We start from the raw sequence: 15,386 nt of genomic DNA, 5'->3' as shown, positions 1-15,386 counted from the left end.
GATATTTCAAAGGGGAGTTGGGGGGTTTTCGGTGTTGTTTAGGGAGCTCATAAATATTCCCAATGGCCCAGTGAAGTACCTGCTTAGCGGCCAGCAAGCCTGTTGACATAAATTATATCTGCGCTGGCATAAAGACCCTCAGTCTTAGAGCTGAATGAATATGTTCAAACTGTAATGACCCACCTGTGCCCACTTCAAATTTCAGACTGAAACACTGTTTTTGACTGAACAGAACAGTTGTTAATAAGGTGCACATTCTCAGAACAGTCCAGGAAAGATTGAAGTCAGTTCACATTTCGCTTACACTGTCACCAAGGGAACAGAATGAGTGTAACTCTTTGCGAGCAACCCTAGGTACCCCTGTTGTCATGGCAACTGGTGAACCAATCTAGAAGAGGTCACTCATTCACCCTGCAACACAGGATAGTCTCTTGCCTAACCTGAGCCCATTGAGTAAGAAACACTAGGCCAAATCTGACCTTTCTGCTTTGGTAAGGCAGCGTTATGTGCGATTAGATATGACAGTATGAAATACAAGATAACTCTAATGTTAGAGCTGTTTCTGCTTTGAAAAGGTTGCCTCTGATTATTCCTAGAAAACTTTAGAAAAGTCAGATAAATTAATTGTCTTATGCAATAGACTATATGATTTTTTTTTTTGTGTGTGTGTGTGTGTGTGAATCGCCGGCGTACAGCTTACTATTGTAAGACTCACTGGTTGTTCATATTACATTGTGTAGTTAAAGATGCACATTATTAGCTTTGTCAGTAGTATTTTATAATAAAATAACAAATAAATAAAATAAAAAATAATAAATATAATAATAAAATAAAATATAATAAAATAACAAAAAAATATATATATATATATATATATATATATATATTGTATAACACCCTATCTATTTCTAAATGATTGATCTTATTGTGGACCAATCATCCATGCATGTTTTATTTTTAAGTTGTTAATTCTTTTTTTTTTTTTTTTTTTTACATAATTTATAATCATAATATCATTACTTCTAATATCATCTTCCGGTGAAACAACAGTCGTCTTTCTGGTGACATATGCCCGACTTCTCCAATCATTAAGTCTGCTTAAACAGGAAGCTCACATTCATCTGCCTCAATTCTTTCAAAATCAAATATATTTTAATGGAACTATTAAGAAATCAGAATCATTAGGGGTTTTCGCACCACGCACCACATTAACGTTTTCATCGTTCCTATAACTAATGGGGGAATTACCCGCTTTTCGCAGTGCAGGAACTGAGAATGATTTTAGTTTTAGGAACGCCTTTTGGGGAAATAAACTAGCTTCTACTTCAGAGTAGGGTCTAACCCAGCACAAAAGGATCTACCAGTGACGTAAGTGTACACTGATTGGACAAATGCATGCAAAACACTGGCCATTTTTAAAAAGCTGTGCAAATACAGTTACAGCCTATATATTTACTCCACGAACATGCAAACGGCGATAGATGGACTTCTCAGCGCTGTCAAAATAAAAGTCCCGCACAACATCCAAAGAGGCAGGACATAAGTGATGGCTTATTATATGACTTGAAAGTTCAACTGGCGGTCTGAATGCAGCCAGGAAAATGGTCCTAGGGGGACTGCTCTGGTGGCTAGTTACTATAACTTCCTATAACTGACCAGTGCAAAAGCCCCTATTTAGAGGAATCTGAGCTGGAGCTTTTTTCCTGGTTTGAACCGTTATGTCATGCATACACCTTTACCTCGGTCATTCTCAACAATTTAGTAGCATTTTCCAAGGGCTTTTTCCACTAGGATAGAGAAACTAAACGCACACGGAAGAATATACTAGGTTTGGAGCGTAGCATGATCGAGGTCTGAGCGTGAAGCGTGTAAATGAGGCTAGCAGATGTTTTCCAGATGTGGCTGGTGGGTGCCGGAGGACCCCAGAACCAACCCTTCAACACACTGACAGCTTTGTTCACCTCCTCCCTCCCTTCCTAGGCCGTGATGCTGTCTCTCAGGCCTGAGCTTTGAAGTCAGGACGCTGCACAGGAAGTAAGGGTCTGCAATCGATTTTCTTCCTGCATTAGGGCAGGAATGTATGACCCTCCCCTCCTCCTCCTCCTCGCTTTGTCTCTCTGTTCTGGAACTGTTCAAGATTTTGGTTGTATGCATGATAGGGTCAGAGGCCCATGTACTGATTCTGTGTTTCTATCATGTATTGTTAGTAAAAAAGATGACTGTGATGTGGTGCATTTTTTCACATTCAACTAATAGGTCTACCACATTGAACCTGAAATTTAAATCATTTACTCGACCTTATCTTTGTAATACAAAAGAAGCAATGAAAACATTGTTAGTGATGCACCGTTTTGGATGGGAAATTTTTTTTGGGGCCAAAATCAATGACCAATGCTGATGTTTAATTAGCGAAAAAGTATTATTGCATTTGCCGTGTGGCCAATGTTGCTAGCTGAGCAGAAAAACGTCTGTCCTTCTATTGCTGTTTTCCATGTTCGTGGAGTAAATAAGGCTATAAACTGCGTTTACATGTCTTTTTAAAAATGGTGAGTGCCAGTGTTTTGCATGCATTTAGGCCTCATCCACACTACTGCGTTTTAGTTTAGAAATGGAGAATTAAAACGAATACGATCTCCGTCCACACCAGCGTTTTTGCTGCGTATTAGAATTGATCTCCGTCCACATTAAAACGACTGAAAACGCGGATCACATGACCATTCACCAACACTGGGCATGCGCGTGCCCAGTGTAGGCAGTTATAGCATTGTAAAATGCATTATTTACTTGCACAACAGCTGCTAGCAAAGACATCAACGTCAGTAACACTTGTAATTCGTTATCCATGTTGCAGTCACTAACGTTACGTAGTCCAGGCTGTTTTTGTATGTTTTCTCCCCGGGGTCGGGTCGTGATGGGTGGCTTCTCTTCCCTTCTTTAAAGCACATCTCAAGACCTTTTTGTTTAATGATCATTTCTCCACACCAAACTCATAGCTTCATACAGATAACTTGTCTTTGTTGTATTGTTTTGGTTGTTTGTTGTTGTGTTTCCTTGCCTTCCTACTATGTAAAGCGACCTTGGGTTTGAGAAAGGCGCTATATAAAATAAACATTTTTATTATTATCAGGGAAGGATACGCCATGACTGATGACAGAAAGTCAAACAGGTTTGGAATGATATGAGGGTGAAAAAATGATAACAGAACTTTTAATTTTGGTTTCCTTATTCCTCAGGATGTAATGAGCCATGATATTGGCACAAGCAGCAGATATCAGCACATCTCAGGGAGTGACTCCGGTCCAGCTCGGACTCATAATCGACCCAAAGAAGGGGAGGATGAAGAAGAAAGGTTTCCTGGTGGCATGACCGCATCTGCAGCGGAGCACTCGGGTATCCCGTCAAACTTTACTAGCACTCTGGAGAACATTGTACAGCAGTTGGACATCCTGACCCAGGTGAACTGCTTTTAGGTCATCTAAGTCTGTTCAATAGTGCTATTTTATATACCCAGCAAATCAGCTTGTTTTTCCTAGTCAAATCTGAACTTTGTTTAAAGATAAGGTCATATTTACTGTTGTTTGACCATTTTTGCGGGTAAAATCAAGTCATTACATTAGGAATCCATGCAATGGGGAATTTCGTGTGAGGGTGAAAGATTTCCTCATGCAGATTTCGCAACAAATTTTAAGTTGGCCATGCAAATTTGCTGTTGCCCAACAGAAAGTGACTTCTGTGTGAGCTGTGATTCATAAATAGCTACACTAATGGCAATAGACTCTTTTTGTCTACGAAATGTCGCTAATGTGATTGTGCCTTAAACTGTCGGTTTTCATATCTTAGACCGTTGCTGTCCTTGAGGAGCGTCTTACGCTGACCGAAGACAAACTGAGGACATGCCTGGACAACCAGGTCCTGCTTTTGCAACAGACACAACAAGTGGACCGATCTGACGATGAAACCGAGGGATCATCTGTGTGAGGGATACCCAACCCCAGTGGTCCTCACTTCAATGGTAACTTCATCTGGCCTGCAGAGGGGGACCAAATCCCTTATTCTTTTTTCATTTTAGCTTAAAGACATCCAGCTGTGTCATTCCAAATGAGGACATTGGACTTAACAATGCAAAAATAAGGACACAAGATGAAAAGACTGAAAGCTGGATGAGGGAAGGGGATTTGAGGGATCGTACAGCAGTCTCACCCAAAAAGATGTCATGTTAAGAGGACAGCTGCAGCTAAGACAACATCCCAGTCATGTTTTAAAGAGACTGAAAGAATAGACATACATGCACAGATTTTTACTGTATCCAAAGCGGTTTGTGTCTGCTGCATGTATTATGTAAATATAGACCATTATGAATGAATTACAGCTCGAGTCTTTGATGCGATTGTGTCCAAGGCAGCATGAATGGCTTGCGCATGTGTATGTAAGAGAGAGAGACTAAGTGTCCTCAGAGACACTCGCAGTCTTGTTTACTCTTTCTCAATCAGTCACAGCCTTGTGGCTTTCCTCTGGCTGGAGGTCAGACGGAAGCAGGGAGCCAATCGACAGAAGGCCCAGCGGTGCTTGTTTGCTTTGTGTACCGCATCCGTCTGTGTGCAGCAGCTCTGCTTAAGTCTTCACAACAGTTTTACATAAAAACAATGCATCCAACGGCAGTGAAAGAAATCATGAAATTATTGATTATTAAATAAAGTACCTGATATCTTCAACGTAATGGTATATTAAACTGTATCGATTTGCATGTGTGTGTATGTTTATATTAGGGCTGTCAAAATGAACACATGCAATTATTTATTTCCGTTTAACGCAATTAGCTCTGCATCTGTTTTTTCCGTCATCCTTTGGCTGCGTAGTATATGTGCAGTATATGATCACTATCATTCATTCAACTGCTATTAAACCATTCAAGCGCAATAAGACACAAAAAAGCAGTCTTAAATTAGTTAAATAAAATCTTAAATGACCGTAAAGAGTTGTGAGGCCATGGGATATGTCAGATCCGCACCATGTGCTTCAATTCTTAAAGTGACAGCAGCCTAATAAACCTGTGGCTGTAATGCCTTTGACTTTTGTTCTTTGATTTACATAGAGAGGAAATCACTCACTGCTCATGACTGCATAACATCTGTAGCTTTAATAAGGATTTAATATTTTTATATTTTTAACTGTGAAATGATTAAAATATAAATATATATTAAAAACTATAATGTTAGGTGCAGAAAAATGTGTGATTAATTCATTTATTTTTTCTTATAAGAATTTGTCATATACACCACAAAAATCCAGCATGTGACTGTTGTTGTTGCTGCAAATTCCAACCAAACATCTCTCCAACCGAACAACTACATCCTGTGCAGCACACAGTCTCGCACAGACAGCAGGTGTGTGTGTGTGTAACCTCTCTGTGCACAACACGAGTCCCTTGTCTTCGGTGGGGCCCTGAAAAAGGGCTAGAGCAACCAACTTGCGAATGAAGAACAAAGAGAAGACAATGGAAATATACGCATGTGTGCCTGTGTAAAAGTGGTTTTGTGTGGATGTCTACTCAAGCATGTGTCTTAGTGCTTATGTATTTGTGCGCATGCACGTTCTTGCGAGACCCACATATGGAAAAGTGGTTGCCTGCTTATGAGGCAAGGGAAGGTAAACATTATCCCCCCCACAGACATCAGAGGACGAGCTCTTCCTTCTGTTAGCCAGGACTGGCTGGCGTTGAATCAGAGCACTTTGAGGAAATTCCCTCTGACCTTCTGCTCTAGGGAAGAACAGATAAAGAAGATAGAGGAATGGAAAAGAGGTCGCTCGTATTGTTTCTGCAGTGCCACCTGCACAGAATAGACCTGCTCCATTTTTCTTTTTTAGATTAGGGAAACGTCTGTTAAGAGGTTTTCTCTTTCAACAAATATAGATGGAGCGGAAAGTTTAAAGATAGGTATACACCTGTTGTGGGTCGGAGATCTTTCTTGAAGTTTCCGAACTGGTGAGGGAAACCCTGGTTTGAGCAATACAGGATGAGAGAAAACGCATTGCTGTTGGACAGAAATTTGAGCAGCAGAACTAACTGCTGCTTCCAAGCGTTTTGATCTATAGGGCTGAATTGGATTCACTTGTTTTAGTCTCGTCTTGTCATAAATCCTTCATGCACGTATCTTGAGATCTGTGGTGCACACTATGACCTTTAAATCATATGTTCCTATTCACATCTGTGTTTTAAAGCGTCCTCACACCTGGTTTACTGAGCGGGGTGTTTTCCAAATCCAAGTGGCTTCACCCCAGTTTTGAGTATTTTTGGCTAGTACATAAACTTGTTCCAACCTCACAGTTTTGAAATGCTTATTGTTCTCTAAAATAAATACAGACATCAAAACAAAAGACAATAAAGTAAAACAATGTTGCACTTAAGTGACTTTTGGGCTGGATAAACAAAATGTATAATTAAAAAGGGTAAGTATATGCCTACATTTTAATATTTTAAGTCAATTTAATCAACTTTTATTTACAATAGTTGTTGTATACTTCTTGATTTAAAAGGCTGTGGAGTATTTGCACTATTTTTTATCACAGCTGATGGCGTTTGCGAACAGTTGAAAGTGTCTGAAAATTTGCAATGGAAATTAGGACAAAAAGGATGAATGAAAAACAACTGCTTGGGTTAACACAGACTCTCAAAGTGTTCAAATCTCCTTTAGAGAGGTATTTTAAAAGGTGTGAAGGGTTAATAACCCCCCACCTAGATACTTCCTCCTTGGCTTTTCCTCAAAACCTTAAAACAAGTCTTTCCTGCTAACCGAAAACCCCCTGTGCTCTTATCTCAAACTGTTTTTTTTTAAAACCCTATGTCCGCACATTTGCACTGCCTGTAGCAAATCGTTTGACCCCAAGTGTGTTTTAGTTTCCTTTGATTGAATAACACAAGGAACCTGGTGTGTTTTCAGAAGAGAGATGTCAAGTTCAAAGGACACAGAGGTGTGTTGATTACAACAGCTGCACTAAATAAAATCTTGGAACATGAAAAGAGAAAGAGTGTGTTTTTATTTCACACCAAAAGGAATTGTTGTTGTTATGGACTTGTGTTTTACATTAAAGTGATCAGTAGAGATGTTTTACATATTGTTATGTCTGTCGGTTTGCTTTTTTAAACTGTTTTTACCTTGATAGGTTTTTTTATTCTCCCGGGAATGCCATTTGTGTGGGAAAACACACCGATGTTGGTGAGCTTTTACACCATTTGTCATGATTTTCCAAACACTGATTCCGTCTCTACAATTTCCTCTCACTTCTGTAACTAACCCTATATTCTTTGTTTTGCTTACATTTCACACAGTCTAGAAAAAGGCCATTTTCCTGTGAAGTCTCATGAGCTTCCGGTTTTCATAGATATCAGTTTTTTCTTTCTTGTGTCCATTCAGCTGGAGGAGGAAATGTGGGAACAGGCTGTCCCTGCTGCTGATAAGGACGTACGGAACTTCCCACCTTCCACATATGGGACCGGTCCTTTAACTGGAAAGAGGTGCTACCAGGGGTCATTGCAAAAGTTAGAACATCCGTCCTGTCTCCCCACAACCGGTTTGAGAAATCTGACCTTGTCAAAACATATTTACTTTGTACAGTAGAAATGAAAAGAGGAACAGAACTTCCTGTGGAAACATAATTTTTTATTTGTATACCTATCTCATTAGTAATCCTAGGTATTTGTACATAAAGTGTGGCTACAGCATGCATACTTTTGCATAGACATTTATTTATTTGATTCTTTCTTTTATTTATTCTCTAGACAGACGTCAGTCACCGAGCACCGCAACCGAAACAGCAGCCACATTTTACAGTTCCTCCTAAACCAAAACAACAAGCTTATGCTGCATTCACGCCATAACTACTGCAATGTGGAAGAGATGGAAACCTGTGACGTTAGACTCGGAGCGGTTTGTGACTCGAATTTATGCGTTTCAATGGCAACACTATCAACGCCGAAATGAATCTGCAGCAGTCAGGTGGTACAGGTCAGTGCTTTTTAAGATGTTCGTTATGAGACATGAGGTAGTTTAACACCGTCTCTCGTCTCGTGCCGCTTTACAAACTCTGCTGTGTGCGTGGATGTGTTTGGAAGGAGGCGTGGCTTTGGAGACGCTCTGAAGGGAGGGTGGGATCCAATGCTTTCTAAGCTAACTTGCTATTGCTAGCTGCTCCGAAAATTGCCTACCCTACCTTTAAATGAGTCATTTACCTTGCCTACATTTTTAAATGTTACACTGAATGAAATAATATAATTTAATTATTAATTAACCAATTTACTTTTATTTTGTTTATTATTTGAGAGCGATAGCTAAAACAATCACAAACCATCATAAAATTGTAAATGTAATCCATTCTTAAAAATGGATTAAAAATATCAGTAACACTATACAATGATGCTCCATTAGTTAAGGTTAGTTAATGTAATTTGTTACAGTGTTTATTAATATTTGTGAACATTTGATAATTTTTTTTTTTTAAAGTTTATTAACTAATGTTAACAGATACAACTGTTGATTTGAATAATGTATTAATAAATAAATGCTTTGTTAACAAATGAAACTTTATTGTAAAGCATTACCAAAATATCTTTAAAAATATAAGTGTATTTTTATTATCCGCCAATATTTAGGGTATGGTTGGGGTTAGGGGCTCGATATCTATAGTACAATAACTACAAATATGCATTTATAATATAAATATAATAGAAAGCTGTTTTAAAGACTTTTGCTTTCTAAGGCTGTGCATATGCAGGTACTTTTACATTTTAGATGCTGTCAATACATCCGTATGTTTCAGCATATTCAGCGTAAACGTGATGTATGAATGCCTACAAATTCAAATGAGATCAGACTTGACAAATCCTAAAATAAAAAAATTATATTGGGATAATTGCTGTTTTTGTGCCCTCTATAAATGGCATATGTGTAAATAAATCCATTTATTTACTAAAGTAAAAAGTGTGACAACTTTTTAATGTTCTTATGTGTAGGACTGCATCACAGCGTTTGTCTGTCCTAGTGTCCATGTGCCTGTCCAGTCATGTGCCACTCGAATACCCAGACTCCCATCTCCACATCTCAATCCTGATGGCAAGACTTTCAGCCTATTCCCTTGATGCCTCCTGTCTGAGAGCTGGCAGGTGGAGACTTCTGTGTAATCTTCCTTCTCTACACCCTCTCTCCAGAAGGTCTGAATGAACCTGCGATGTTTGTCAATTCATGCTTTAGGAGTGTATGTGACGGTGAAACTCAATGACCTCGGTGGCTCAGCTTTCCATCTGGCCTGATTGGATTGGCTGCATGACAGAGTTTTACTTCAGCTTGTTAAAAAAAGTTAGATCAAGTTAGGCTCCTGTTCTAAACTCCATGAGCCTTTCATGCTTAGAAAACACTTTGGGGGTTTTATTAACTTTTAAATGTCTCTGTAAGGGAATCTCATGAATAAATGGTATATATTTCACCCCAAAATAATAATAAAAAATACAGGTTTTTTTTGGACAATAAAAGTTTTTAGTTTTTATATCTATGACATTATTTTATTTAATTTCTTTCAAATTTATATTGTAATTTGCAAACATACTAAATCAACAATGTGGGAATGATGTGGGAAATGGGAAAATTGATAAGAAGTAATTGGCAAGATTTAAAAATAATAAAATTGCGGAATATTGCTTTAATATGTACATTTTAATATAATTAGAATATGTTTTTTTTAAATATAATATTAGTATAATACTTGTATAATATTATTATAAATATATAATATTTTGTAAACTAATTATTTAATAATAATTTTAATATAAATTAAAATAATTGTATATTCAATTCTTACTTTTTAAATATAAGTAAAAAAATCCCCTTTTGTTTTATTGGGTGAAATATGGGTATTTCAGTTTTTGTTAGATGCCTGTATTAGTATATAATAAAATTATATCATTTTTATTTGTCACGCCACTAATCCTTCATAGGTGTAGCTTAAGTCTTCCTTATTTGTTTTTATTCTTTCCAATTGGTCACTTTCCATCAAATGAATCAGGCTCTGGTTTCATAAATTGCGCTGTTATTGTCTTAACCTGCTTATTATTAGATGCGGCATAATACTCCAAGCAGCATTATGCAATGACTGTGTCTCGGTTACCTCATTTTTTTTATGACACGTAGTAGGATAATACACGCTTAGTCCACTTATGTCATGTCTTCTTCCTGTCTGTAAGCCTTTATGTAAGCAAATGGTCGCCATCCATCCCACACTGATGTGCAGGTGTGTTATGGGAAGGCCCTGCTAATCCCAAAAATTGCCAACAAAGCAGTGCCCTAGAGAACAGAGTGCTTTGTATGCGTGTCTCCTTGTCTGTAATCCTCTCCAGGTGCTCTCGGCCATTCTCAACTCTTCTAATCACTCTGCTTGTCTTCGGCTGAGGGGGTGGTACCTGCCAACTGCTGTTTTTGTTTTAGATTAGCCGCTTCCCTAAGTCCCGACCCTCGGCCGGATGTCCCGAACCCATCTGTCACCGAGCCCTCTCCCAGAACGGAGGCTGAGAGGATATAGAGGAGGAGGCCAAGAAAAGAGGATGAGCTAGTGAAAGAAGCTAGGAAGTAATTGCATCTGGTGTTATTCCTCTCAGCGCTAGAGTCCGTTTTTGCTGTTGCAAGGGCTACATGCTAATGTCCTGATATTCACAATGTTATGATTTGGTTAATTGATAAACCAAGCCAAATGATCGCATTCATATAGCGGTAAATGTTAGAAATGATTTGTAGTGGGGTGGGGGGAGTGTTTGCAAAGTATATTACGAGAACAACCCACATATACCAAGAATATGCTAATTGCCAAGTCCATAATTTTAGTTATGGACTTAGCAATTAGCATCAACTTGATGTCTATGGGTTGATCTGTATACTTTGCAAACACTTTTTTCTACTACTACACTACTGTTCTATTCAACCATAAGTGCCCTACGAGCTGGACTTCACAGGGTATTCCTTCTTAAATCCGAAGGGAGCAAAGATGTTCTTTGCTAGTTCCGCTAGTTTAATGTATTTGTCAATGTCAACATCATTGGTTTTATTAAATGTTAACATATTGGACATTAGGAAGAAGATATTTTCCCCATAGCTAGTTTGCTAGGAAGATAATTTTTGTCAATAGTTTGTAGTGTAGCTAACTACTTTTTCACTCAAATAGCATCTATAACTACTCTAAATCATGATTTGCTTGTAGCTTGACAAGCTACAAATGTATATTAGCATCCAGCATTGTTGTTGACATAGCCTACATATTGTAACCCACTAGAAACATTTTGAGTGTGAGACTCAGACTTGAGATAATAAAGAGATCTTAGTCAAGTTTTGTGCTTTTTTAGACATTAAATCTTTCACTAGCATATTTGCCTGCAATGATCTTTTGTTGACGTGGTTGTCACATTTGGTCAGGTGAGCCTGTGTTTCCGGCAACCTTTCCGGAAGTTTTGTGTTAAGCAGGTTTATAAGCATTTCCTAATCTTTTAAGATGCTGTTGCGCACGAGACCATGCTGGCAGCCCGCCTGGATGAGGGGATGACAGTGTTTCATACGCAAACCTTCATCCAACAAGCTGGCAGGAGCTAGTACGTCACGCTGAGGTGGGCAGTGTGCTGTCTGTCTCAGACCTGTCTCGCCGCTGCGATCTCACTGTCAGATTAACTAGAAGGATGTTTGTGTCTGTTTATGTGGTTAGACTCTTTTAAATGGCATTAGTGGTTGAATTTGACATGAGATGTGAGGTGAATCATAGCTGAGCTACTGCTAAGTATGTTAAGTTGAATCACTACTGTTTATAGTATGCATTTAAAAATCGCTCCTGGCTCAACTTAATTAAAATAATCAAATTATTTTTTCTCAAACTACATGAACAAATTGGGACTACATGCATGTTGTTCGTAACATTGCTAAAACAGGCAGGTCTTTTATATATATACAATTTATATATATCGCCCTTTTGGGAGGTAGTGTTATGCTAGTAAAAGTACGCCTACCATTTACATTTTATGTGGTAAAAAAAAAAGTTACATTTAGCATAATAATATGTAGTTAAGCTAGTAGTTAACTGCAAGAGATTCAACTGAGTTGGTTTCACATGCCTAAACTTTATTGGGTTCATGTTGAGAATGTTATTTCTTAATGTTCTGTTATCTTAACGTTTTTGCAGTTAGCATGCAAGTTAAATTTGACTGTACATTGCTCCTTAATATGCTGTTAAAAATGTTGTTTGGCATGCTAATATGGTATTACTAGCTAGTAAACTGCCAGTGATTCATTTGAACTATTTTTAAATGCGTAAACTTTTTAGGATTTATCGGTTTGAGAATGTTATGCTAAATGTTCTCATTCTAATTAGTTAGTGTTATGTTAGTTTATACTTTTATATTGCTCTGCAAATAGCTAGCATGGAAAGAAAACCTCATTTGTGTGCTTCCTGCCTACAATTTACATAACATTTTGTAAGGAAATTTTATATTTGGCATGTTAAAATAGGCTATGCTACTGCAAGCAAAGCTAATAGTTAACTGATTCATTTGAGGTATTTTTAAATGCTTAAATTTTATAGGATTTATTAGTTTCATGTTGAAAATGTTATGCTTAATGTTCTGATTTCTGTTTTGGGAGTTAGCATTATGCTAGTTTATACTTCATATTGCTGTGCAAAATGCTAGCATAAGAAAACCTAATTAATGTGCTTCCCGCCTTCAATTTACATAAAATGTTACATTTGGCATGTTAATATATGCTAATGCTAGCTAAGCTAATAGTTAAGTAGTGATTCATTTGACCTTGTTTCAAATGCTCAAACTTGATTGGGTTCATGCTGACATGTGCTTGGTGTTCTGTTTTGCTGTTTTGAGTTAGAATTATGCTAGTTATCTTATACTGTATAAGATAACTGTTAATGCAAATGTTAGCATGGCAACAGGTCTCCTTATTCTTGTGCTTCCCATCTTCAATTTACTTTTATATGTAGTAAATTGGAATTCGGAACTATTTTTACATGTTGGTAAATTTGCGGCTATATTCATATGAATTTTTGCAATGTTATTTGTACGTTTTTGTACAATCTCCTTGTGGCCCACTGGTTTATTTAGTTCACGTTTCCACTACACACAAGGTATTTGAGTTTAATAATGTTAAATAAATCCCTTTCCAATGTGTGGATCCACTGTTCTTTTTTCCCCCCAGTGTGTATAAGTAGCAAATAATGTGTGAGTTGCGCTTCCTGCTAGATTTGCCGAAGTGAAAATACAAAGACAACTTGCAATATCTCACCCTTTTCCTTTCGCACACTTTTGCAGGTTGTGAAAATGAGACGGTGGAAATGATTCGGGTTGCATCTGCTCTTTTCCTCTTGTTAAACCTACATCTGCCAGACCATGACAGCTTTAACACCCTCACATGCTGACAGTGATTTGGACATCCGCAGCTGGTAGGGACTCACCTGACCTCAGACTCTGTAATTATTGCAGCTTCTGTTTTCCCTCAAGTCTGCTAGCATCCAGAAGCTCTCGAATGAACGCTGTACAGCTAGGCTTTACAAATCTATAAGGTGGATTGTGGCTCAGAAGGCCCCTACATTTTCAGAAATTGCATTACAAATATGAGTCAAATAGTTGTGAGATATGATTAAAGTATAGTTTGTCCTTGGGCTTAACAATTTAAACCAAGACACTACAGGCAAAAACATTGTATTTCATGCACTAATCATGTTTTAAGTATGGTGATATCTAAAGTTATTTTATACCCTATTCACCTTGCGGTGTCTTGCTTTAAACTCAACTAAGGTGAATAATACAGTTTGGAATGAGACAACCAAGTGTAAACTCGAATGAGAGATTTAACACTCTTGGATTTAAGCTGAGGACTTGTTTAGTCTGGGCATTAAATATGGGCAGACCAGCATGCCAGTCCAAGAACGTAATGGGTGCCACCATCTCCTTTTACATTAACCCTTAATGCACCACTTTGAAAGGCATGGGGCGAGTGGGACTGCAGCCCCTTTAAGATTTTCTCATCATTTGTCTCAATTGCCCTTGAGAAAATTTGAATGGCACTTGAGTAATTGTTTCAGGACGTCTTAATCTTTTCTCAAAAGAGGGGAAACAATAGTCCCATTGAGGCGATGGGACTGACCATAACCTTGTGGGTGGTCCCGGAGCAAAGTACCTCAGATATCATTATGGAGCAGGGCTGCTTTTTGAATCCTTGCACCTTCGTATAGCGTGACCTTTGTGCGAGACTCCCCTCACAGAGGGATAAAAGAGATGCTGTGAATATGCTAGTGGGGTGGCGTATCACTCCAGCTCCCAGTCTATCGACCGTCTCCAGCGGCTCTATCCAGAATAGCCCCGCCGTCTTGCTTGAGGAACTGTTGAAACTCTTTGAGGGGTGACGCAACGCTTTGGGTCTGACTTACCTGGCTAAAAATGGGCATGTGTTGGACGAACACTCAGCCTTGGTGGGTGGTCCGGCCTCATGAGCCGTTTTCCGAGCAGCTTTTATGTCTTTGTGAAGCGAGGCTGAATATGAATCCTGCCACTTTTGTGTAATTCTCGTTACAGAGGACGGGAGAGAACCCTTGCTGATAGCCGAGATTCATTTTGCCACTTAAACGAATTAAACAGCAAGAGTATATATCAGTAAATATATTTATTTAATAAAAACTTGCATCGATTGACAAGATGGCAAATGTAGTGCGCCTGAAATGTCTATAAATAAAAAGCTTAATATATTATATTTATTATATAATAATACTTAATTTATACAAAATACTAGATTAAAATGTTATATATATATATATATAATGAATTATATTACTATTATAATATGTTAATAATGTTAAATATTTTTTTATTAAATAAAAATTTATCAAAAACTTTACATGTCATGCAAATGTTGTGAGGCCTAAATGTCTAAATAAAAACAAAGTTTGCATATTGAGGTCGAATTATATTTCTTATTATAATAATACTTCTTGTTTAGATGACACAACCCATTGTGTCTGTAATATACAAAGAAAACGATCCATTTCCTTCATCTCAATGGCAGTTGCTCGGCTGACGCAAGACTTTTTGGAAACTTTTGATGCATCCGCTAGACCAGGCACCGCATGATTCATATGAGTGAGCTTGCAATCATTATGGTGTACAACATTAAGAGAACAAAGCGTAAAGGTGCAGATATACTGGAAGTTAAAGGAAAGAATAAACACATTCCACTATTCCTCTGCAATTTGCCTTTCCATTACGCCTCAGCACAGACCAGTGGGTCGCTGCTGGGACTTGCAAGAGGATGTAAAGTGTTCCCCTCTCAGCCAGCACTGTAATTACACACCATCAACTC

At 38.0% G+C, this 15,386-nt stretch overlaps 1 protein-coding gene and 1 long non-coding RNA gene across 2 annotated transcripts in view; both read left to right on the top strand.

Moving 5' to 3' along the window:
• Positions 1–7,014, top strand: part of poc1b (POC1 centriolar protein B) — a 32,652-nt gene extending 25,638 nt beyond the window's left edge. The window contains exons 11-12 of the mRNA XM_079603782.1: positions 3,234–3,455; positions 3,841–7,014. Coding sequence (XP_079459908.1) covers positions 3,234–3,455; positions 3,841–3,978 — 360 coding nt within the window. The 3' untranslated portion in view covers positions 3,979–7,014. The remainder of the gene's footprint in view (positions 1–3,233; positions 3,456–3,840) is intronic.
• Positions 7,015–9,968: 2,954 nt separating this feature from the next.
• LOC306993598 lies at positions 9,969–13,606 on the top strand. Its single transcript, XR_013796485.1, has 3 exons — positions 9,969–10,613; positions 11,527–11,638; positions 13,343–13,606. It is a non-coding gene; the product is annotated as an uncharacterized lncRNA (long non-coding RNA).
• Positions 13,607–15,386: the final 1,780 nt, after the last annotated feature.

The sequence above is a fragment of the Phoxinus phoxinus genome (assembly GCF_949152265.1).
Source record: "Phoxinus phoxinus genome assembly, chromosome: 25".
NCBI classification, from domain to species: domain Eukaryota; kingdom Metazoa; phylum Chordata; class Actinopteri; order Cypriniformes; family Leuciscidae; genus Phoxinus; species Phoxinus phoxinus.
The sequence above is the reverse complement of the archived record's forward strand: the minus strand, read 5'-3'. Positions and strand labels throughout refer to the sequence as shown.